Source organism: Hipposideros armiger, unplaced genomic scaffold (assembly GCF_001890085.2).
Source record: "Hipposideros armiger isolate ML-2016 unplaced genomic scaffold, ASM189008v1 scaffold_266, whole genome shotgun sequence".
Classification (NCBI taxonomy): Eukaryota; Metazoa; Chordata; class Mammalia; order Chiroptera; family Hipposideridae; genus Hipposideros; species Hipposideros armiger.
This window is the reverse complement of record NW_017731616.1, coordinates 2008450-2034207: the sequence shown is the minus strand read 5'-3', so window position 1 is coordinate 2034207 and position 25758 is coordinate 2008450. Positions and strand designations below refer to the sequence as shown.

The 25758-nt window shown below is 34.2% G+C and overlaps 1 protein-coding gene across 1 annotated transcript in view; it reads right to left on the bottom strand.

Annotated features, from left to right (window-relative positions):
• Positions 1–3557: 3557 nt before the first annotated feature.
• HAT1 (histone acetyltransferase 1) overlaps positions 3558–25758 on the bottom strand; it is a 48214-nt gene continuing 26013 nt past the window's right edge. The window contains exons 4-10 of the mRNA XM_019656814.1: positions 19427–19606; positions 18996–19117; positions 18392–18496; positions 17962–18068; positions 13238–13389; positions 10162–10278; positions 3558–3996 (exon numbers count right to left, since the gene is read on the bottom strand). Coding sequence (XP_019512359.1) covers positions 3829–3996; positions 10162–10278; positions 13238–13389; positions 17962–18068; positions 18392–18496; positions 18996–19117; positions 19427–19606 — 951 coding nt within the window. The 3' untranslated portion in view covers positions 3558–3828. The remainder of the gene's footprint in view (positions 3997–10161; positions 10279–13237; positions 13390–17961; positions 18069–18391; positions 18497–18995; positions 19118–19426; positions 19607–25758) is intronic.

Here is a 25758-nt window from a genome sequence, read left to right as displayed (position 1 = left end):
GAGCTGGTGCATTGTCGTGATGCAAGAGCTCCTTCGGGACCATTTTTGCACACACCTTTCTCATACCAAGATTTTCAGTTAAGATTTTCCTGTTTCTCTATTGCTGTTTACTTGGTCTGCTATGCTTCTCACAGCCGATGATTTTCACGCACAATTCGATGAATTTTTGCAATTTTTTCATCAGTTCTGCTCATTACTGGCCACCCTGACCTCTATTATTCATCAGTGACGCATTCTCTGCCCCTCATAAAAATGTTTAACCATTTCATACACTGCCGTTTTCTTCATGGCATTATCCCCATAAACTTGGACTAACATGTCCCTGATTTCACTTCCACTCTTGCCAAGTTCAACAAGAAATTTAATGTTTGTTCGTTGCTCTAATTGAAGCTCAGACATTCTCGCAACAGCACACAAAAACACGCAACAATACACTCCACTCAGCAAGACATCACCACATGTCGGCACGAACACAGCTGTGAGACACTGATATGCCAAGGTTATGAAACCTTACCGAGCTGTTTGTACAGTGCTGCCAATGTAAGTGCATGGTGGTAAGTTCACGAACTTAATTGTCAAATCTCGTATATTACAATAAAGATGTAAAGGAATGTGGAAACAGAAAAGTTGTAGATATTGAAAAGTTGAAAATGTTGAGAGGAAATGAGGAACTTTAAGCCATACTTCAAATGAACCATCAATAATTTCAGTCATTACAATCCAACATCCTTTTCTATTACCTGCTCTTCTAAGGGTATACAAACAAGAGGGCAGTTAGGGTATTTGGTGACTAGGGCAAATGTCATGCAAATGAGGTATTTTCCGGATGGTGATGAAAACAAAACCCATCTTATGAAGAGCCTAGTGGGCTGATATGCTTAAGTCTTGGCTGGCCTACTTGATGGAAGACTAGATGGAGGAGTGGAAGTCAGGAGCCCAGGGTACAGCCCTGGATTAAACACTAATTCATAGGTGTGACCTTAAGCAAGTGAACCTCTGGATCTATTGTCCATCTATAAAATGATAGCGTAGATCCCAAAAGACAAATTTAAAAAAAAATCAAATGGATAATTCCTATCAGGGAAAGAAATTCACAAAAACATGGAAGAATAGCCTTCCCATTAAACAAAAAGGATATAAATTTGAGATTTTATACCTATTAAAACAACAAAATCAACATCCCTTGCCTCTGAAATTCTATTAAAAACCAGTATATACATTCATATTTGTTAGTAATTTACAAACCATTCTGGAAAATATGGCATGTTTATATAGCTGAGCCATATAGTCTTATTCTTTGACTCAGTAACTACATTTCCCAGGAACTGACCTTAAGGAAATGATTTAAAGATACAAAAGTATATATACACAAAGACAATTCATTTGAATGTTGTTTATAATAAAAAAAACCTAGGTAAATGGATTAATATGGAATCAACATGAAATATTTACATCTGAGAACCATTTTGAACATTAGAAATGTTTGTTAAAAAAGTACTATGTTCAATGTACACAGTAATTAATATACAAATGTAAATAATTTCATTTAGAAGGAACAATTATGGGTACCTTATTTAATTAGTATTTAATATTGTTAAGCTGGCTTTTAAAATTGAATAAAAAGAACTTAAGAATGAATTTAAGGAATGAAATCATTTGACTCTAACACCTATGATTCTACTCACTCTCTGATGTAGTGCCGGGGCTTTGCTGTCAGCTCTCCTCTAGTGGGCGAGGATGGCAGTGGATCAGAGAAATTTTGAGACTAGACAACGCTCTGGTACAGCAAGCTGGGACCCCTGCAATTTGGAGACAATCAGGGAGTAACATATAGGTTTCTTTCCCCCTCTCACACAACTAATTCACATATAAACTATGAGTTTTGTGTGATATATAATAGTGCTTTATTTTAGACATGTACCAAACCGACACCCACATCTGAGTATAAAAGTTTAAGAGGAAAAAAGATGTGCAAAGAACAAGCACAGATCTTAGAACAGGGAGGGAGCCTAGAGATCATTCTAGTACAACCTCATTCTATAGATGAAAAATCTGATGCTGAGAAAGGAAACATGATGATATATGTAGGGAAAATGCAACTTGGAGAGAACAGGGAAAAAATTAATTAAGGGTGATGGAGGGGGGAAGGACAGTGAAAAAGGTAAAGGCACCAGGTAAATACAGATGTGTATGTGGATGATAAAGGGGGAGGCTAATGGGAGGCCTATACATCTCTCCTGGTATTTCATACATCTAATTCTGCACCCTGCACAAGGTGCAGATGTAACAATCAGACTTTTACTCTTCTAACTCCAAATGGATGTGCAGCCTTTCAAGTCCCAAAGACTAATGCTAAACCAGATCTTGATGCGTGTACTGAACACAGAACACTGCTTGAAAAAACAAGGTACAGACATTGGTATCACATTGGCTTTTTCTGGTTTCTACATAGTGTTTAGACTGTGTATTGATATTTTACCTCAGAGCTCATCCTAAGGTATCAACTGTGAATTTTCAATAAAAAGTTTAAAAATTACGTAATTTAGATGGAAACAAATTGTTTTCATATAGCTTCAGAAAGGATTTTAACTGAACTAGTTCATTCTATCTCTAACAAATTATATATTATACTCTCTCAGAAATCAACAAGTTTTATCTATACATAAGCTTCTGAGAACTTCTACAACCCCCTCATTCTGAGGGGATGGCTTAGTGCTGTTGGTATGCGGCAGTCCACAGCTATTTTGTGTCCAGAGGGTACCAGTCACTTTGCTTATCCTATGTTTGACAGGCTTTACTGATAGAAAGCTGATCTAAAGACAAGATAGTGCTTGTCCAACTGGGATTTTGCCTTAAGCACTAAACAAATTAAATTTTAAAAGTAAAGTTCAACTTACATCCCATTTTTGGTTATATAAGACCTTCCTTACTGGCATACATTATAAACATTATTAAAAGCTTTTGCTTTTAATGATTCTGTATCAAGCAATTTATACTCTGCTTCAATAAAAATAAAGTTAACACTATATTAAGCAATTTATTGTTACTTTGATTTTTTTCTTGTTGGACTTCAACATTTTGGTAACCTCACAACAAAATCACAATACATATACACCTCATTTTACACAAGGTGTATTTTGCAATAATGGTGTATAAATTGGATTTAAAAAAACTGATTCTATTTTATTATCTTACATTACTATTATTTATAAAATGTTTATGCTAAAACTAACTTCTAAATCACCTCCAATTAATATATGATGCCAAACATTTAGGTTTTAGGTTGTATCTAGTTTCCCTCCTCTCTCTTACCTACCCTAACCAAAAGTGATTAATAGATTGTTTAAAACAAATCTACACTAGGCACATTTCTTATTTAGAAAAACCACATAGGAAAAACAAGATTACTAAGAAAAACTTAAGACATGTTTTAAAGGTGCCAGATGTAAAATCTTAGAAGCAAACTGTGGGAGAAATAATAAAAGCTTAAAACCTAAAGTTTATAAACAAGACTGAAAAAGTTTACCAAAATATTTAAGAATCATATCACACAATAACATATTACAACTAAGCATTTATTATACTGTTTAAGAAGAGAAGCAATTGCAGTGATATTTCAGAAGCTATATCTTTTTTAATGTAATATATGCTCATAGACTCTAAACAGTATTTTAAAATATACAATCTCTCCAAAAGAAAATATTCAACTAAAGATAGATAACTTTTAATGTACGTAAAATGTTACAAGATTTTAAAATTAAACATCAGATTTTTTCACAACACAATGTACAGAAATTTGCAAACTTCCTGTACAGAGCAGTATAATCTTTACTCTTGAGCAAGGCGTTCAATAACACGTCGGTAATCTTCCACAAGTTCCTGAAAACTTTCTTCCAGCTGCTCATGTTGCATGCTTATTTCTATTTGGTTCATCTGGTTTGTCAGTTCTTCTGGTCTGAGACATTTTCTCATTTTAGCAAGATCTCTCTGCTTTTTCTAAGCAACAAACACAATTATTGGTTAGACTAAGAAAGCCAATATGATTCTTTATATTCTTAAAATTTTAAGTCTCCTATGTTAATAAGAGTGGGAATATGCCCAAATTTGTCCCATAGTTTTCTTCTTAAGGAAACCTAAACATAATGTTAATGATAAATTACAATCCCTCTAAAAGGAGTTAACCAGAAGACCTGGAATTTGTGTCAATTGATGGTAAATATGTGACTAAAAGCCCCCTCTTCAAAGCATAATAAATAACTAGCCAGTGTAGACAAATATTTCTTTAATAAATAAAATACATTAACTAAAGACAGATGAGATTAAGTACTATTACTCTTCATTTTACTATTCAATCATTAATTACATTAATTTCAATTCCAAGCTGGCTTCTTCCTGTCACTATGCTCATTTCTAAGTTCCCTTACCCAGGGATGTATTTATGGACCACATATCCATTTTAACAAACTTTTGGAAGAGTTTCAGGAAGATTAACCAGAAACTGTCACACTTTCAGCATTTTTTGACTCCCTACTATCCAGATATACATTATCTTATTAAACCCTCCCCGTTTTACTGAGGAAAACCACCATACTGAGGAGTTGTAATAGCGAGTTGGTAGTAACTTTTCAGCAGGACACTGTGTCAGAACAACAGTGTGTCAGTAATTCTGAGGACTGGACTGGAGGACCAAGTGAGCAGCTACTGCAAGAATTCAAGCGCGAGATGATGAAAGCCTAGACCAAGTCAGAAGCAGCAGAGACGGAGGAGACAGGGCAGGTTTAGGGAAGGAAACATTGGGTGATGTGGGGCAGAAAGAATGAAGAATGACTCCCAAGATTCCTGGATGGGTGGCAACACTGCAATATATGAAACCATGCAACAGAGGAAACTTTTTTGCATTTTGGATCTACTGTTCTAGATCATCATATCGATTCTTTTATTAGAGCATACAATAGAGCTCACTTTACACAGATATCAGAAATTACATATATCAACTCATGTAATCCTAACAACTCTATGAGATAGGTACTATAATTTTCTTTAATTGATAGGTGAAAAAAAAAAAAGGGATATGGGAGTTCACTTGTCATAGAGGTAGTCAACTGAGAAGCCAGAATCCAAACCTTAATGATCAGGTTGGAAATCTGTATTCCTAGGCCCTGTATCTAACTGCTTTACAAAAGACAATTAAAAAAATAATAAAACCCGGGCTGGCTGAGTGGTGCGTTGGTTAAGAGTTGGCTTGGGACACCAGCTCTGAGCAGCAGGCCCCCAGTTCAAATCCCACATGAGTGCCAGTGACGCTGCGCCTTCTACAGCTAAGATGGTGAACCACAGCTCATCCTGGAGCTGGGCTGCTGTGAGTCACGGATGATGGCATAGGCTGCAGCCCCTGCTGTCGTGGGCTGCCGTGAGCTGCCATGAGTGGCTGGCAGCCAGCGTGAGCTGCTATAAGCCGCCATGAGCGGCTGTCCAGAAGCTGGGGACTGATCTGCCTCACCGGGGAAGAGCGCAATGATAATACCAACATGGGCCAGTGAAGCAACGTCCTCCACAACTAGACTGAAGAACAAAAGGACAGCAACTTGTCTGTTCCTCTTCCCCGATTCCCCAATGCTGTTCCCCTCCCCTAATTCCCCAATAAAACCTTTAAAAACAAAACAAAACCCAAAACCCTAAAAACAGTATCTTAAATCCATCCTAAAATTTAATAAATGTTCCTTAAAGGGAACCTTAATAATTTTGGAAAACTAGAAAAATATGTCGCAATTACTACTTAAAAAGTTCAAAATTAAGCTATATTTATAATCATACAAACACTTAAAACAAGGTAACAACATTGTTTGGAAATAAGTCTTTACTGAAATAAGCTCTTGGACACAACAAAAAAATTAAGTTGATCCTGGGTCTCAACTGGTAGAGCTAAGTAAATGAGGTTGCTATTACTATAATCAGAAAGAAAAAAAAATTAACTTCATTACTATATGATACCCCTGTAAAGCAGTGCTTCTCAAACTTGAATGTGCACACAGATCATGGGGAGGGGCGTGGGGGGGGGAGCTGGTTAAAATGCAGATCTGATTCAGTAGGTGTGGGGTGGGGCAAGATTCTGCATTTCTAACAAGCTTCCAGGTTATGTTAATGTTTCTGATTTACTGACCATACCTTAAATATTAGTTCTACAGAACTGATGAGAATTCAAATTTATTGCTCTTAAGGCAAGGAAAAACCATGTATTCCTTACTCTTCAATCACGTGGGTGATAAATGCTTTGTTTCTGCTGTAAAAGTTATTTTTCCTGCCAACAGGCATGACTGCATGACTTAAGGAAACAGTTCAGGAACTAAATGGTAATAGTTAAAAATATTATTGTGGTATGTGATAGGAATATAAACTATTTTTCTAAATTGCTAACCAGCTGTAACACTTATTAAATAATCTAACCCCACTGCTTGACGATACCTTGAATCATATTAAATTTTTATATACAATAGAACATATTAAATTCTTAAATATTTCTAGACTATCAGTTTTGTCCCAGATAACCTACAGAATGAGTCACGTGCCAGTAACATAATCATTTAAATTATTATGTTGTTTTTAAATCTCTAAGAGCTTACTTTCCCAAGTTATCTCCCCCTTCCTTACCACCTTTAGTTTCTTCACTGTCAGTTTTTTCCAGATGGATGTTAGAATTAATCTCTAGTCTAACATTTACTGGCATGGCAGTAAATCTATGAATTAAATTTAAGAGCTCTAACTAAGTACCTAGGAATAAAAAATACATGTAATAGCTTTATGGAAAAAACATAAAACTATATATATTATAGAAGTTCCTCATGGACATGTAAGGTATGGGCCAATTTTACAAATAACTAATTCGAGGTATTTATTTTATTAAATTTCAATATTCCTTAAACTGTATATATTCTACTTTGTATATTTATGATATATTACAAATTCATCTTTTAAAGAATGTGTAAAAAAAAATAATTTGGGGAACACCTCTATCCAGCAAAGTGACATACATTGGGAGTACAAATGAAATGCTCAAAGGCAGAACTCCTTAAGATTGGAATAGACATTCTATAGGCTTCAGAATAATTTTTTCCCCTCCAAACAAAAACTTAATTCCTTCATAGATTAGGTCTGTTGATAATTTTTAATTAAGCAAATTAATTGAATATAGTATTAGTGTCAATTTATTTGGTAACATTTGGCTTGGATATGAATTTATTTCCAGATGATAATCCTTTCTTCTTGCCTAGTTTTCAGGGGTTCCAAGAGGGCTTACAAATATAATCTCAAAAATCTCTAAGCTCTCCTTTATATGGACCTGCTGAATTAATCTCTTTTATGAAGTATACAGATAAAGTTCTTCTGTAAGAATGTTAAAATAATGGTGTGGAGGCATAAGAATTCCAGATTTCTCAAAAAACATCTTTAAAAACATGCATACTGTATTGTATTTCTTTCTGTTCAGTTGCTCACTATGGAGGCATTTCCATTTCATAAACATCGACAGTCATGTAATTTGTAAAAGCTAGAACTAGACCTCAACACTGAGTTTCTTGATTCCAAACTCAATATAACAATGATTCTAAATTTTGTTTGTAAACCAATTATGAATTAAAATATGCCTGTGAAACAATATAAAAAGGTTTAATGCTAAAACCAAGTAGCTACACCAACTTTTCTTTTTTCAGCCAAATTGGTCAAATTTATCTTTTCTTGAATACCTGAAAACTACTCCTGTACTAGAGACGGAGATATTTTTGTGCTTTTAAAGTTATTCTAGTTAATACATGTTATTTTTATCTCTTCTTTGCAATGATACAAATGAATTATCAGTGTTTAAAGAACTTCTAATATCTACCCAAATAACTTCTTAGTGGGAAAGTGTGTTTATGCTGATACGTAAACTTGATCCCTCAAATAAAGGGAGCACAGAATTGTTGGACTTTATTATCAATAACTTCATACCTCAGTAATAACTAGTGTCAATCAAAATTATAATTTTTCATAAAGCGTTAAAAATGTAAATTGTACACTCCAAACTCTCCCCACGAAGCATACATTTTAAAGTCCTAAAAAAATTCTAAACCACAGTCAATATTTATCAACTTTACTTTATTCTAAAACATAATTTGCATTTCAGAATGCTGTAATAACAACAAAATACTCGTATATGAATGTCAGCTTGGAATGACAAATTGGAGAAAATCATCCGCATACATTCAATAAGGAAATCCTAATCACTCCTCCCATGCCTCATTTCTAGGCTTTCCCAAAGTCTGTGTGGTAGGCTTCCTATCCCAAGAATTGTGGCTATCAAACCAAAGTGAGAGAGGGGACTCTGAGGCTTTCCTGGTTTTCTCAGTGGGATAGAATACTGGATAACTAAACTTACTAAAATGTGCATTACTATAAATAGGGTTTGCACAAGTATCTGAAGAATTTGTAATTTGTGCATGAGCTTTAGTGCAAGGATGGTAATACCCATTTTGGCTGTTAAGAACCTAAAGAGTTTAATAACCAGTTTGTGCTTGTCTTTCAGATAGGTGAAACTGCTGACAGGTAAGGATACTTAGTAATAATATAAAGAATAATTATCATTCTTTAGAGTACAAAATACCTGCTTTTATGATCTATAGAAATTCCTATTTGGCATAACCTCATGACTATTTACCCTCAGAATTCATCTTTAATTTGCTAGTCTGCCTATATGAAATGTCACATATATATATCTGAGATGCATAATCCAATAAGTTATTTTACTGTACTAAAAAGTTTTAATACTTTTAAATATTGTCATAACATCTAATTATACTGTTCTATATGCCCAAATTTCATTATAAAGAAAATTCCTAGCTAACAGATTATTAAAGATTAAAACCTTTGGAAAATACCATTTCTACCAATTTTCTGATGTTTCTGAATTGACAAACATCAAATAGTGAAGACAGAAAATCAATCCATTGACTTGCTTAATGAAATGACATTATGAAGAACTATATCTATACATATGAATTCAAGATACAATGATTTATAGTCATAGGGAAATACTAATTATTTTTATATTCAGAATGTGATATATTTGAACAGAATTCCAGTGACAAATTAGGGTATACAGTTGCAATGAAAGTAACAAGATGCTATAAAGGAAGAGTTGGGATTCAACAAGGAATAGTGTGACCCAATATACCATCAACATTCAAAAGATTGGCTCTATTAAGCAGAATCTATGACAAATAAAATTTGAACTAATATTAAATCAGATCTATGTGTATTTGATATATTACTCATTAATTTACTTTCTCCTTAAGTATTAAGACATATTCAGATTTGTCATCATTTATGCTCCCAGCTATTGTGCTATATAAGCTTATAGGTATAGTGTATATAAATGCAGCAACTACATGTCAGGTACTCAATAATTATTTGTTGAATAAGTTAACAAATATTCTCCCTAATCAGCTTACTGCCCAGATGCAACTATCATAGCAAATCCTCATTCACACAGGTTGGCATGGACAATGTCTACCTTAATAAAGGCCAAATGATGATGAGGCCAAGCTTGATTTAGGAGGGGAAATAAAATTTGAGTTACAGGAAAATACGGGAGATGAAAAACAAGGGGAGGAGGGGGCGAAGGGGCAAAAAGGAAGAATGTTAAAAAAAATAAGAGGTAAATAATACCAAGTTGCAAATTCAGCTATGGTGAAGTACAGAAGTTACAAATGGCAACCAAGGCCACATTCAGGAAGATGGGAGCAAAGGCAAACAGGATATATATGACAAAAGGGAAGATAAGAGACTTAGAAAAAACTAACAAGATAATTTGTTAGGGAAGAGTCTGGGCAGAGAAGAGTCTGTTAAAAAAAGAGATTTTTTTTTAAAGGTGTATACAAATGAAAGAAAAAATAACCATGGGTAAACTATCCTTGGGATTAGTTTTTAAGTGAATGAAACAGATTTATGACTTACACTGGAAAATTATGACAGTGAGAGCTCTTATAACTGACTGGAAGAATATTTTCACTTTTGTAAAATTAAATTTAGCAAAAACAATTTGGACTCTTCCAGACACTGGTATTTGCTAGACTTCTCTGTTTTAAACAGTGACAAAAATATCATGTTTAAGACTCTTGGAAGTCCTACCTTATACGGGCTAATTAATCTTCTTTTAATATCCAGTCTATAGCTTCTGTATTGTTCAGCATCACTCATGTCAGTTACCAGTAGTCGAAGAATTTCATAAACCCGTCTAGCATGTTGCTAATAAACAAAACAAAAGAAAAATATGAACATTTTCAAACTACAAAATAGTGACACTTGCCTAAAAGAATACAGGATATACTGAATATCTGTGATGGTCCAGAAATGGTGCTAGGTACCAGATGAAAAACAATAAAAGATGGTCTCTGGCCTCAAGGAGCTAGCAGTTTAGTGGGTAACACTAATGAATTGAGGCACTGTTAATTTAATGATAGAAATATGCATAGGGTATTATGGTAGCATAACCTAGGAATGGGAGAAATGTTAGAGGAGGATTCCTGGAGGAATCCTGAGCTGAATCTTAAAGAGAAGGGGCATGCCATTCCAGAAAGAAGGGAGGGCACCGTGTATGTGTGTATGTGCATGCATGCACATGCATGCACACACATGCAAAACAGGAGCAGCTTGCCACTGCTGGAGCACAAAGTGAACAGCAAGGTGTAGAAGCAGAGTGAGGTTGGAGCAAGGGCACAGAGCCCTAAAACTGGGTTCAACTGCTGGGCTTTATAGGTGACAGAAATGGGGGAGAGAACAGAGTGCACAAATTTGAGTTTTAAGTAAAGCATCCTCTCAGCTACACAGAAATGGTAGCAAAAAGAAGGGCAGGGAGATGAATTAGGAAGCTGAGCTATCAAATCAGGCAAAAAATGATGAGGACGTGAACTGAGATAGCACAAGTAAGAATACTAAGGACACAAGGATTCTAGAAGTATGGAAGAGGAAAGACTGGTTGTGGAGGAGGGTGTGGTGGCATGACAGCGAGTTTTCACAGCTTAGGAGAGATTTAAGAGGCAGGAGAACATATAAATCTGAAGAAAATTCTAGTCTAAGGGTGAGGATTTAAGCAATATCAGTAGATATACAAGTGTTAAAACCATGAGATTGGTAAAGGGCACCCAGGGAAAGCATACATGGTGAAAAGTGGGGAGAGGTCAGAACCTTACAATACAGTGACAGTTAAAGGGCAGACAGAGGACAGAGAAAAACAACCACAGAAATGTTAGGACAATCAGGAAGTTTTGGTATCACTGAAGCCAAAAGAGTAGCCCATAGTTTTTCTGTTTGTGTTGTTTCACTTACATATTTACTGAGGACAGGGAAGATGTCAGGTATAGGTAGGTTGGGAAGAAGGTATTTGAACTTTCTGGAAGGGACACCTGAGCTGAGCCTGAAGAAATGAGTACTATTTGGCCAAGCAAAAATGGAGGAACAGGAGAAAAGGGTATCAAAGGAAAGGGCAACAGTACACATATATACAAGGACATAAAAGGAAGAAAGGTGTAGCATAGCTGGGAAATAGCAACAGGTTCAGTAAAGCCAGAGGATGTAGGAAAGTGGTAGGAAGCTCTCGCTAGGGTCACGATTATGATGGGCTCTGTGTGACATACTAAGGAGCTTCAATTTCTTCAAGAAAAAAAAAAAAAGCATGATTTTAAAAAAAGCATGATTTAAAAAGCATGTTCACATTCTTTTAAAAGTTGAGCTATTAAATAAATTCTCATTAATAAAGGTTTAATACAATCGAGATTATTTCTAAAAACATATTTTATCTTAAAGCCAGGAAGCCATTAGTGTTTTAATGCAGAGGAAAAATGGAAAGTTTTAGTTCAAATTGAGTTGTTTGTTGAAGGTCAGTGATCAGGAAACTTTTGGTATAGTTTTGGAGTTCAGGAGGAAAATATAGATTGGGGCTTTAGAAGAGATCTCCCAGGTAGAAGAAATAGCATGAGAAGAAATGAGGACTGAATAAAGAACTTTGGGAAAATTATATTTAGGGAGTATACAGAAGACTAGAAGCCAGTGAAAGTATCTCAAAAAAGATGACCACAGTGGTTAAGTGGAAAACCGCAAATTGCAGTGCTTTAGAACCCAAGGGAAGGGAGGTCAGTATTATCAAATGCTAGTCCTTATTACTGGAATACCCTTTATTCCACATACTTTCACAATCCAAATCCTACCCATTCTTCAAGGTTTAGATCAAACACATCCCTCCCATGAAATACTCTGATTCTTTTGCTTAAGTAAATATAATAAATCCCCTCCTTTCAACTCCCATGCTATTTTTTCTGTACCTATCTTAAGGTACTTATTACTTTACAATTCAAATAGAAATTTGAATTTTATTCCAACCTTTCTTCCCACCAATACTGTCTCCAAGGGTATTTCCTAGTTTACCAGTTTAAACATTTTCTTAAGAAGCAAAAATAAGGGCTGGCCAAGTGGCGCACTGGGTAAGAGCTGGCTTGGGACGCCAGCTCTAAGCAGCAGGGCCCCGGTTCGGATCCCACATGGGCCAGTGACACTGCCCTCTACAGCTAAGATGGTGAACAACAGCTTGACCTGGAGCTGGGCTGCCGTGAGTCGCCGGCGACGGTGTAGGCTGCAGCCCCTGCTGCAGTGGGCTGCCATAAGCTACTGTGAGTGGCCGCCAGCCTGCGTGAGCTGCCAAGAGCCACAGTGAGCGGCCGTCCAGAGGCCAGCGACCAATCTGCCTCACTTGGGAAGAGCACAATGATAATACCAACATGGGCCAGTGAAGCAGCGTCCTCCACAACTAGACTGAAGAACATAAGGACAGCAACTTGTCTGTTCCCCTTCCCTGATTCCCCAAAACTGTTCTCCCCCAATTCCCCAATAAAATCTTAAAAAAAAAAAAGCAAAAATAAGATCCTACTATCCATCTTTGTCTGCTTGTTACACTTAATACAGTCATCAAATCAATTATCTTCCCATTCTATTAATGAGGCACAAGGAGGTAAACTAAATTGCCCTGAGTCACAGAGCAAGTCATGAAGCCATATTTGAACCCAGGCATCTGGCTTCAAAGTCCATACTTTTAACAACCACTACTTCCCACACTGGTATTCTTAATGTATTTGCAATGTTTAAGTTATGTGTTTAAAAAAAAAAACAAAAAACTTTAAAATTTAAATGGTTTCCTCCTACATAATAAAAATACCTTATTTATTTTGAACTTTTTTTGTGCCTCTATCGCCATCTCTTCATTGAATCCTTGCATTAACTTTTCCCGGGAAAAACAGGGTAAATCTTGACAAAGCTTCACAAGTACAAAGTCTCTTAATTTCACATAGCTTTTGGATGGATCTTCCGCTAAAGAAATAAAGCAGAATAACATTTCCCTTACCCAACATAATTTCTTCATCATTTGCAATCTCAATATACATGTTAGGCTAGAAAGGCAAACATTCTTAAGACAATTATACATACACAAAAGTTACAATGTGAAAGGATTATTCCTTATAAATCAAACAATAGTACTATTATCTTGGCCAAATAAAATTATAGGTGGAATCCTTTTGGAAAGACATGTTATTTGTGAATTAGAGCTACTCCTTTCAAATGTAAACTTTTTAACTGGTGTGTTATTATATGCACCTTAATTTTCAATTAAAGCAGCTATATAAACAAGGGATTCAAATTTGGATAATCAATTCCAAATGTAAGTAGTTTTTGATAGCTAAGGGTTCTAAAGATTCCTTACTTTTAATCCAATAACCTTTATAGTCTGCTATACTTCTTTCATCTAATTAAAAAAAATGGTTCTTTTACAAAAGGAAATTTTTTTTAGAGAATAAAATAATATGATTTTGATCTTTCCCTCATTGCATCTGAATAGCATAAATCTTCTTTCATGTTTGTCTACGTTATTTACATTAGACTAAGTAGTGGACAAGGAAAACATCAAAACATGATGGGTAGAAAGAATACTGCATAATCAGAGAACATGAGTTTGAGTCCCAGTTGTCATTCATAGATGTAGGACATTGGGCAAGTTGCCCCACTTCTCTATGTCTTCATTTTATGATCAGTAGAAGGCTTGAAACAATGAAAAAGTTTGAGCTAGTTCATGGATCATAAGACTTAATATTGTTATAATATCAATAATCTACAAACCACTCAATGCGATCTGTATCAAAATCCTAGCTAACTTTCTGTTGCAAAAATTAACAAGCTCATCCTAAAATTCATATACATATGCAAGGAACCCAGAATAGCCAAAACAATCTTGAAAAAGAATAAAAGTTAGAGGGCTCACATTTCCTGATTTCAAAACTTACTGCAAAGCTACATTAATCAAGATGGTGTGATACTGCCATAAGTTCACAATTAAGTTCACGAACTTGTTGCGATGATGTTGCTAACCTTTTTTGATATCAGAGGGATTATTCATTATGAATTTGTACCAAGTGGACAGTTAACCAAGTTCACTATTTGGAAGTGCTGAAAAAGGCTGCGTGAAAAAGACAACCTGAACTTTTTGCCAATTCATGGCTTGTGCATCACAACAATGCACCAACTCATACGGTACTGTCTGGGAGAGAGTTTTTAGCCAGTAAACAAATAACTGTATTGGAACACTCTCCCTACTCACCTAATCTGACCCCCAATGACTTCTTTCTTTACCCAAAGAAAAAGGAAATATTGAAAGACATTTTGAGGACATTCAGGACACAAAGGGTAATACAATGACAGCTCTAATGGCCATTCTAGAAAAAGAGTTCCAAAACTGCTTTGAAGGGTGAACTAGGTGCTGGCATTGGTGGATAGCTTCCCAAGGGGAATACTTCGAAGGTATATAGTGATAGCACTGAGTTCTCAAACTTAACTGTCCACTTAATAGATCAGTGGAATTGAATGAGATTTAAAAATAAGCCCATCCTTCATGGTCAATTAATTTTTGAGAAGGGTGCCTAGACAATTCAATGAGGGAAAGAATAGTCTTTTAACAAATGGTACTTGGACAAAGGGATCTCCACAAGCCAAAGAATGAAGTTGGACCCTTTCCTCACACCATACACAAAAATTAATTCCAAATTGGATCACAGACCTAAGTTTAAGAGGTAAAACTATAAAACTCCTAGAAGAAAACAAGGAGTTCATCTTCATGACTTTACGTTAGGCAATGGTTTCTTAGATAATAGAACCAAAAGCGCAAGTGACAGAGGAAAAAATTGATAAGCTGGGCTATATAAAAATTAAATATTTTTGTGCTATAAATGATACCATTAAGAAAATGAAAAGGCAACCCACAGAATGGGAGAAAATATTTGCAAGTTATATATATGATAAGAAACTTGTATCCAGACTTTTAATATAAAAACTTTTATAACTCACTAAGAAAAAGACAAAGAACCCAATTTTAAAAAATGGGCAAAGGATCTAAATAGTTCTCAAGATATATATTAATAAATGGACAAGCACATAAAAAATGCTTAACATCACTCACTAGCCACAGGGCAACCCAAATCAAAATAATGAAATAACATTTCATGTCTGCTAGGATGACTAGAATCAAAAAGACAATAACAAGTATTGATGATGGTGTAGAGAAATTGAAACCCTCTATACTGCTGATGGAAATGTAATATAGTAAAGCTACTTTGGAAAAGAGTGTGGTGGTCAAACAATCACCAGATTTTCTACAATTTCTACTCCTAGGTATATACCCAACAGATATGAAAACATTTCTATTGCCAAATACAACCATCTTCATAATTCTGGAAGAAACAAATCGTTGATTCTATTTATAAAGTCACACAACTGACATGTATTCAAATGTTATATATTTTAAGATACTGACATCCTCAAAAGGAAGCTGTATCTAAGAATTGTCTTCCAGTATTTTACTTTAAAATCAAGTGGAAAAAAAAGAAAATGGGTGGGAATTACACCGTAAAGACCTATCTATTCTGTAACATAGGCCATCAATGTTAAGTTTTAATTATCACTGTATCTGGTTTTATGTCAAGTAAGCAAAAGGCCATCTCAATATAAAAAATATCCTGGATGGTAAAGAGAGAGCCAGAGCCTGCTAAAAATACACAAAGTTAAGAAAAATATACAAAATAATGGAGATTAAAATGCCTAAAAAGCAGAAAATTCCTGTTTTTTAAAAGGACCGGGTATGGAAATCTAAGAGAAATATCTTAATGAGAACAGCTGATAAGGCATTTTTGGTAGTTTATAATACTGACAAATGTTAATGCTGAAAATAAAGGTTGATACCCCAATTTTCAAATTCAGAAATCCTTTTGGCACGTTTAGCCTTTTCTCTTTAGACTTTAGTTTGCAATGAATAAAGGCTACTATTATTGATGACTCTCCACTGAGATTTAAGAAATAAAATTCTTTATCTGCTAATTGGTGCTAAGTATCAAGGACTTTATTGGTTGGAGCAGACAGGAGCAAGTGGTTAAGAGGTTTCACAGAAACAACCCCTGCTGGCACATTACCCACTAGAGACGACAAAGACGACTTATGTGAACTCTGCGCCTCCAGATTATAATCATCAAAAAAGTGTCCCTTCATGTAGCACCAAGTCCAAGTTCTGTAAGTAAACAGAACCTAAACAATTTTCAGCTTAGATAAAAAGAAGTGTTATCATTTGTATCATGTTTCTGTAATTTTACAAGTTACTAAGCTAGTGAAGGTGTCACAAATAACATAACTTTTGATATTAACTAACTTTAGTAATGACTTCTTTATCTCCCAAGCTTCCAAACCATTTCACAGTAGCAGGAAAGTCAGATGAAAAGATAATTCAACTCTATAAACATGGAATTCCCTTTTAAAAACAACATCTTTTCCTCTAATGTATTAATCTACAGGATCAATTCAAAATCTGTTTGGAGTAACTTTATGTTCTTTGGTTTATAGTCCCACTTCCAGTATTTATATTCTATTCCCACATCCAGTATAATTTTTTATGCTTTTAAACAAACTGATAAAATAAAATTCCAATAGCATTTTTTAATAAGTTAACATTTTTATATGTATTATATATTGTAGTTTTTGGTATATGTGCTGCCAAAGCAAGCACTATGTATTGTAGTTTTAAAAACAAACGTATTCAAACTCACAGAGTAAAACTTAATACCTAATTTGGATGCGAATAGCTGGTATAGTCGTTTTCTTGGAAAAAAGTGACTTTGTTTAATCAGCAACTTTGAGTAATAAATTTGAAACAGTGTTACTCAAGGGGAAGAAACATGCTTTGGGCCACTTTGGTTCTTTGGTAGTTCACATGTTTTCATACTATCATCTGTAACTCCATCTAATGATGACTTTTCCATTCAAAGGGTAGAGTCTCTTTCCTTCTTCTAAGTATCCTATTCATATTACCACTTCTTTGGCTAATTCGTATTGAAAGATATTTTCAAAACAAACAGGTCTACATTTTACTTTATAAACTACTGTTGTGAAGGCATGCATTTTAGGAATATAAAACACATGCTTTAAGAAATGTATTTTCTACTCAGGTACTACTTAAGTTGGCTGTTTTCCCTCAGTGAAGTTTAGAATATCTTGCCCCTACATGAAAATTAGAGCATGGTCTCTGAGCAATGCAACTGCTTGCTAAATAAACTGGACAAGTAAGTCATACCACACTTGCAACATATTCATGCCTGACCAAGATTTCCCAATGCATGTTCAGTTCATTATCTTCAATTTGTTCAATTAATTACTTCATACTTAAAGATGCAATCAAATAACACAAAAGCTTATGATTTAAAATATAATCTTAAGCCATCTTGAGGTAGTTCCAAAATGACCCCAGGACGATACTATTTAAAACAGAATAGTTATCTCTGACAAAAACAAAATCGATCAGTAAAGATGTTTTAGAAAGGCTCTTTCGATAACATATCAAAATTTACATACCTGTAATATCAAGAACAGAAGGAGATGTAATGTAGTATCTATGAACTGTTTCAAGAAGCTGAGCACCATGGCCTTGACCTTGAAATGGCGTCAATATCAGCATCTGACTACAATAAAGAAATGATTCTAAAATTAAAACATCACAACATGACCAGTTTAAAAATTGCAAATCACTAGAGTATTATGAGCATTTTAAAGTCTGTGTGACTTTTTTCAATCAGGTGTCAAGAAATCCAGAAATTATTGAGATACTCAAAATTGACTTAATCTTCCTCAGTTTCCATGGAAACAATGAAATAAATCAGTACACAGCCAATGAATAATGGTGATTTTTTAAAAACAAATCAACACTATTATAACAAGTATTGGAAACTTTAGCAGTTCCTTCTTCTGAAATAAAAGACAAGGCACGTGTTATACTGCCAATTACCTTACACGTGGCCGGGTTTTGTCTGGGTACACATAGTAATTATAGACTGTCATGTAGCCTACGGTCGCAAAGAGCGTAGCTCCATCCTTATTATACTTCTCAAATCTGCAGATAAAACAGAAAGCCAAGCAGGTCAATTACAGTCGCGCTCCCATGCAGTGTCCATTTTCTTTTCCATTCTCTGACTGAATTTTCAGTGTCAGCAAGCTACTCTGTGAGGGCCCAATGGGTACACCTGCTATGTTCTGAATGTACAATTCACTTAATTGGTGTGCAGCAACTTGGATAAATCAGACCTCTTTACATCACTTCAGTGCACTTGCCTATTATAAAGATGAATAGGTGGCAAGTAAAAGAAAACACAGGCAAAGCTCATTTTACTGTTTAAGCCTACATTCAGGGCTCTAACGGACAACAGCATTTAATTCAGCTCTATTCTCAAGGTCTCCCAAAGCATAATGAAGGAAAACTCAAGCCTCATAAACAATAGTTTTTCTTTCCTGGAAAAAATATCATTATACTGTCCCAATAATTGGACCGCCAAATTAAAACGCTGGCTTTGTGGAGGTAATAAGGTCTACTGTTGCTTTAGAACTGTACTTACACTAGAAAGTAGTGCCATCTTTCATCATCCACGTCAATAAAGCTAGCAGTTTCAATAAACCACATCAAAAAGGTCTGAAGCCTTTCATGATATTCTCGAAAGCCTCTGCATGTCATGTCAGCCTAGGGAAAAAGCCAGGAAAAGTCAGGTGAAACTCATCACAGAAGTAAGTGAAAGTGTGCAGAACACAAAACAATGCTGTGGGAAAACGTTTAGAAATCTCAGATTAAGATGTGTACACAGACACACAGACACACACAGACACACACAGACACACACACACACACACACACACACACTAGATCTTTGTTTTTAATGCTGACAAAAATTTGAAGTTAGAATAAATCACTGAAAATAACACAACAAAATAACACAGAGATTTCAGGTATATGGAGTATTTTTATCCAAGAAATATTTAGATTTATTTTTACCTTGTATATCTGAAAGGTAAAGTTTTCTCCTCCTGTTGGACTTAGAACAGAGTATGTATGGAGTAAGGTTCCAAATGGCTTGAAATCAACTTCTTTTTCCAGCAAAGAAAGAAAATCATTCGTATTTGTACAAAAGCCAGGTGGAATGATTTGTCTAATTTTGCCCTCGACATCATCTGCCTAAGGAATAGAAGTTAAAGGGCATAAGAAAAAGTTAATAACAAATTTGACCTTTAATTGAATATACTTAATTTCTTTGAAATGGACACAACCATAAAAATCACAGAACTTCAGTTCACAGTTAAACTAAAGAAATAAACATGTAGTGAACTGGAAAAGGATGAGTTCTGTGTGCACAAGATAATGCCACACAAATCTGAAATGGCATAAGCATAACAGAAATAAAAAAGGAGGCAGGTAGCCTGAAATCAAGTGCCAGAATGAGAAAAATGTTACTGAAATTTATAACATCATGTAGAAAATGTGGACTATATATATCCCTTCAGGACAATTTGAATTGGCCAAAACAAAAGGCTGCTTATTATTTAATGTATGTCAAGGAGACCACATTATCCAAGACGTGAAAGATCACCAGCAGCAGAGGTGAGGCTAGAATCTGAGTAAAGGAGTAACAACCTCACAAACAAGTAGACAGATCACAATTCCCTCATATACCAAACTCAAAATTAAGATGATAATTTGAAAACTATTCCCACTTAGGAAATACATAAACTATATGAATGGATATATTATCCACTCATCCCTACAATGTGACACAATTTTTATAGACTTGGATTTGTGACAGTAAAAAGAGACAAGCTTGGGCAACAAAATTAAACTCAGAGATTAAAATTACCCTTGTTAAACAACCTCAATGAATGTTAAAACTATCAGCTGAGCAGACTTCATAATCCTTTTCAAAACCCCAAAAGACCACTTGATTGAATACATTTACTACTTCTCTTTAACCATGAATATTTGATGAAGTCTTACAATAAAGTATTACTGCTTCTCACCAGGCAATAAAACTTAATGAATTGGTCTCAACTTAACAAAACCTTATCCCTCAATACAGTCCCTAAAAGCCTGACATTACATTCAACAAAATGAGCTTGCATTCTATTCAAACTTTTTCCTGAACAATGAGGCCAGGTTTTTACTTAATGGAGTTTGCCGTGAGTTCAGCTGTAATGTTTGTATTGTATCTATTTCCACAAGGACTGACACAAGAACACTTTGTGTTAACTTACTAAGCAGCTCTTTCATACCGTTTACATGCATGATGGGTATTAGTTCTAAACCAAGACCCTTGCTACTTAGCATTCAAAACAGGGAAATTAAGATGCTTAGGACAAAATACACTACAAAAGGCTAATACAACATGCTACTAATTCCTGTCCTTTCAACCATCTTTTAACTAAGTAGAAGCAATGCACCTGCAGATGAATAGCACTTTATTATCATTCAGTTACATTTCAGGATAGAGAACCAAAGATGGAGTTTATCACAAACAAGTTTTATTTTCAGTGCTTTGGTACCACCAACATTTATATATAACTTGTTTATAGCTATTAAAAAAAAGAGCTATTATTTAAAATACAGCTCTTCAACATTTTGCCCAACAGCTTATTTTTAATATGTACACCAGTCCTTGCAATCCATTCATGCTCAAGATCAAATAAACTGCATTTGATAGGATTATTTTTGCTTATTTTTAAAGTACTATTTGATAAATAGTTTTCCTTGAGACAGCTATCTAAAGTGAAGAGACCATTGTAAGCATATTTTACAGAATCTGTACAATTTCAATAATTACAAGAGGAAATTGTAATAATAGGGGAGTTTTAATAGGTCTGTTTGTGGCAATTAAAATCCAGAGTATTGATGGGTGAAGTAGCACAATTTTATTTCAAGTTAAAAAAAGTCAAGAAACACTAAAGAGGTTTATAACCTATCAATTTAAAACACTTCAAGGCATTTATAGTGTATATAATTTTAACTTTTAAAAACTTTCCCAATATCCTATCTTCTCAACAAGGCATTGCAAAGCATGATCAAATAGCTTCACATATCTTGCATCAAATGTACTTCAAAGATTCCTTAGAAACTCCTAAGATTCAAGTACCAATTCTGGTGGAAGACAGAGCAACTCAAAGGTTTAAGCTCAGCAAAGTTGAAAGAGAGTTAATGTTTAACTTTCCACCTTCAAAGGACACATTTAGTGTAATAAATATCTTCAAATAAAATATTTTGCTCTGGGCAATTTTACACATTACTTCAATAACCTTTACAGGGGAATAAAAGGCTAAGTTTAAAAACAAAAAATCTGTTATTTATAATAGGTTAGAGAAAATGTATATCTGATATATTACATAAAATACATAACATAAAACCAAATAGCTCTTCGAATCTATAATTCAGAACTTTGCTTCACTAAAGGAAAAGTGTTTGCATTTCTCTATTAAATGGGTTCTGCTTTAGAAAAAAACAATTCTATAATCGCCATGTCTTAGAGATCTGTAGTCTTAAAAAATATATTTTAGTTCAGTTAAATATTCATTTTTCATATCAGATTATTGGCTGGATAATAAAATCATCACTACAGAAAAACCCCATGTAACCATTTTTAATTGAATGTAGAATTAAAGATTAACTGAAACCTTTCATTTCAAGGATTCTGGCTAAAGTTTAGATTTCATTTCTGAAGATCACTGAAAAATTCCCTAGCTTGAAGAATATTATTCAAATCTTCAATTAAAGTTATGCAGAAATAAAGTTATATTATAGAAAGGATAAGAAATTAAATTTAATAGCTCAAGAGTCCAGAATAAAACCTGATATATTTAATTAATAAAGACATGCCTTACAAATGTTTTCCTAATGTAAAACAAAGTTCTGAATTCTAGGTTTGGCAATATTTCTTTAAAAAGGAAAGTATAAAAGTAACTATTCTATTTAGGTCTTATGTTAAGTGAATCATGATGAAATGTTTTATATTGTATACGCTCTTATTATGTTCATTTCAACTTCCAGTTTATACTTTACACGAAATGTTCCCAAGAAACACTTTTTGCTTTTCCTCATCACTGCATAAAGCAATGTGCCTGAGAATAACTGGTAGTCATTTCTATAGTAGAAATGTTTACACTTACATTTATATTTATACACATTTGGAAACCAAATTACAGTAAGTCCTCACTTAATGTCATTGATAGGTTCTGTGACTTTAAGTGAAATGATGTATAACGAAACCAATATTACCACAGGCTAATTGATATAAACATGAGTTAAGCTCCTACAGCATATCATCAACATTATAACGATGTTGAACACAGCGACATTATTCCAGGACCTGCTGTATCTCTTTAGTGTCTTAACCTAAACAACACCATTTGTCTAAATTTGTCTATGGTAAGTTATTTTTGAAACAGCGATTTTAAAGGTATGTTAAGTAGGTGGTCCTTGTTATCCTTTACTTGGCTTAGAGGGGAGAGACTTAACATTAATTATAATTCTAAGAATCCCCAAGATATGCTATAAAAAGCAGAAAAGTTCTCTACTTAGTTTGTTCAATTTTAAATTCTCTGACAATATTTAAGCTGTAGAAATTTGATTATAAGAGAAATTAACACTGTGAACTTTTTCACTACTGGAAAAACAAAGGTTATATTATGTTTGATATATATTGCATTAGTGTTTTGCTCAGTGAACTTACAAACAAAATTCCAAGATAAAAATCTTAATATGTAATTTTAAATCTCAATATATAATTAAAAAAATTTCTATATAATTAATGAATTATAAAGCTTTAAAATTATATATTGAGATTTTGTTTCATGAAAGCATTACTCAAAGAACGCTGTCACAATTATCAAAAAAAGTATAGTGAAATATTATTAGTCTAACAAATATTATGTATTATTTCCTCAAGATTAAATTTTTGTTTAAGTACACAGGATTTTTCTATAAGAGGCTAAAGAACCCAGAAACAAAAATTTATATCTGTTCTCATCTACTCTCAAATTCAATCCACATTAATTGGAGACAAGGATAAAATAGATGATTGACATTCACAGGTAATACAAACCTTACCCATGCCATGTATTTCAACTTCCTCTACCAAACCTTTCCCAGAAACATTAGCAATGAACAAGACTGAACAATCTTATTTACACACCCTTACACTAAAAAGCAATGAAATTACTTCAAGATAGGGCAGGAGGTATTGATAAACACAAAGATCAGGGACAACCATAGATGAACAAACTATCAGGGTGTGAATAATTAAGTTTATTGTATTGTAAAATTCAGAGTAATTATATTGCCTTTAAAGATGACAGCTTGTGGAGATGTTTTACAGGCATCTTAATTGTGAATAAAAATTTTAGGTGCAATTGGACAAGTCAGCTTGGAAAAGAAAAAGACTGAATAATGAAAAGATTAATGTAATGATAAAATTCTAAGCAGATGTGCTGTGGTTTCTGACCAACTAAAAGGCTGTATTTTTCATATGCAAAAATGCTAACGAGTATAGTCTGCAAAATCTCAAAGATGATACATAACAGTCTCAAACCTAACAAATGTAAAACAAAAATCTTAATTTTCACCCCCTAAACCTATTCCAATCTTACCCGTTTCAGTTAACAGTACCACTACTGCTAAACAGTGGGGTCCTCCTTGTTCTTCTTTCCCTATTTCATCACATTTAATTCAATAGCAAATACTACTAGGTCTACCTCCGAAATATGTCTTCAATCAGGCATCTACAAGCAGTATTGCCTATACCAGTGAATGTTCTGGTCTCCTTTCTTTCACTCTTGCCCCCTACAGTGTTTTCTCTGAATAGCAGCCAGAACCACTTTAAAAATATAAACCATATGACAGGACCAATAACTACTTAAAACTCTAAAGGCTAAAAGTTATTTGTACCCCACATCATCTAGTTTTGCCACCCCCTTCAATCATTTCCTAACCTTCTTTCCATCACCATAATGATTTAACGATGGTCATTTTCCTGGACTACAAAAATGCCAAGAGTTCTCATGTCAGGGCCTTTGCATATGCTTGTCCATTGCTGACTAAACATGTCCCTCAGATTTTTACATGGCTGGCTCCTCTTCATTCAGAAACCAGCAAAATGTTTCTTTATAACGCTATCTGAATTTCATCTGTTTTTTAGTATTTATTTACTGATTGTTCCACTTGGCTAGACTATAAGCTCCACAAGAGCAGCAACTTTGTTTTGTTTGCCACTATATTCCCAGCATCAAGAAAAAAGAAGGCACTGTGGAATGAACATTCTTACTGCAAACTGCAATAGAAGAGGCAAACCCATTCACCCCACATCCACTACCCATTCCTTTTTTATAAGGGGAAAAAAGTCTTTGCTTGAGCACGTAATTTAAATAAATGATGTTCAACTATGGAACAAATAAATAATCCTATAAAAAAGACATTATTAAAAGATTGATTCCTTACTCCCAACATAGTATTTCTAAATGGAAAAACCTGGTTTTCAAGAAAAGAACAATTAGAAGTCAATGCAAATACACAGGTATTTTTACTGTGCATAGTATTTGAAAGATTTATCAATAACTAAAGTCAATAGTTCCTTTGAAACAAATCAATTCAGCATTATCAGCTGAAACTTAAAAAAAAAACCTAGCTAAACCTTCAAACAACAGGGAATTTTGTACAACACAAGGAAAAACGCCACCTGCACTTTTAATAAGAGAATCTAGGCGGGCTTGAAAAATTTTAAATCCAATAAGAAATATTTCATTATGGAAAAACTATTTTAATGTCTGTGTTAAGTGCTAGTTTGCTGAGATTAAATTTTATCAAACATCAAATCACCATGACTACAGCATTACTCAAACACACTTTCAAATCTGCAAAATTTCAAAAATTTCCCAGGGATACAAACCACTGAATAAAACAAATACTGTATTAAGTACAGTTACATATTATTAAGCTTAATCATCTCAAACAGGGCTGGGAAGTGGGAACCAAAAAAAGGGTAAGTGCTCAAAATATTTCTGACACTAAAGTTGAATAAAAGATATGAGACTATTCCAGACCTCTTTCATTTATATACAATTCATGTTACAATTCCATTAAGCTTACCAGTATGGTATTTTCACCCATAAGGGAGTTGTTTGCAAGAGTGAAGCCCCTCACAACAGCAGTAAATTGAGAGTTAATAGTATAAAAGTATGGGAGTGGGAAAAAAATAAAAATACATTGTAAAAACAGAAATAAAAACTAATAAGCAGAAGAGCCTGGCTCCATTTAGGACCTAAACAGTCCTAATATATATATATACATACATA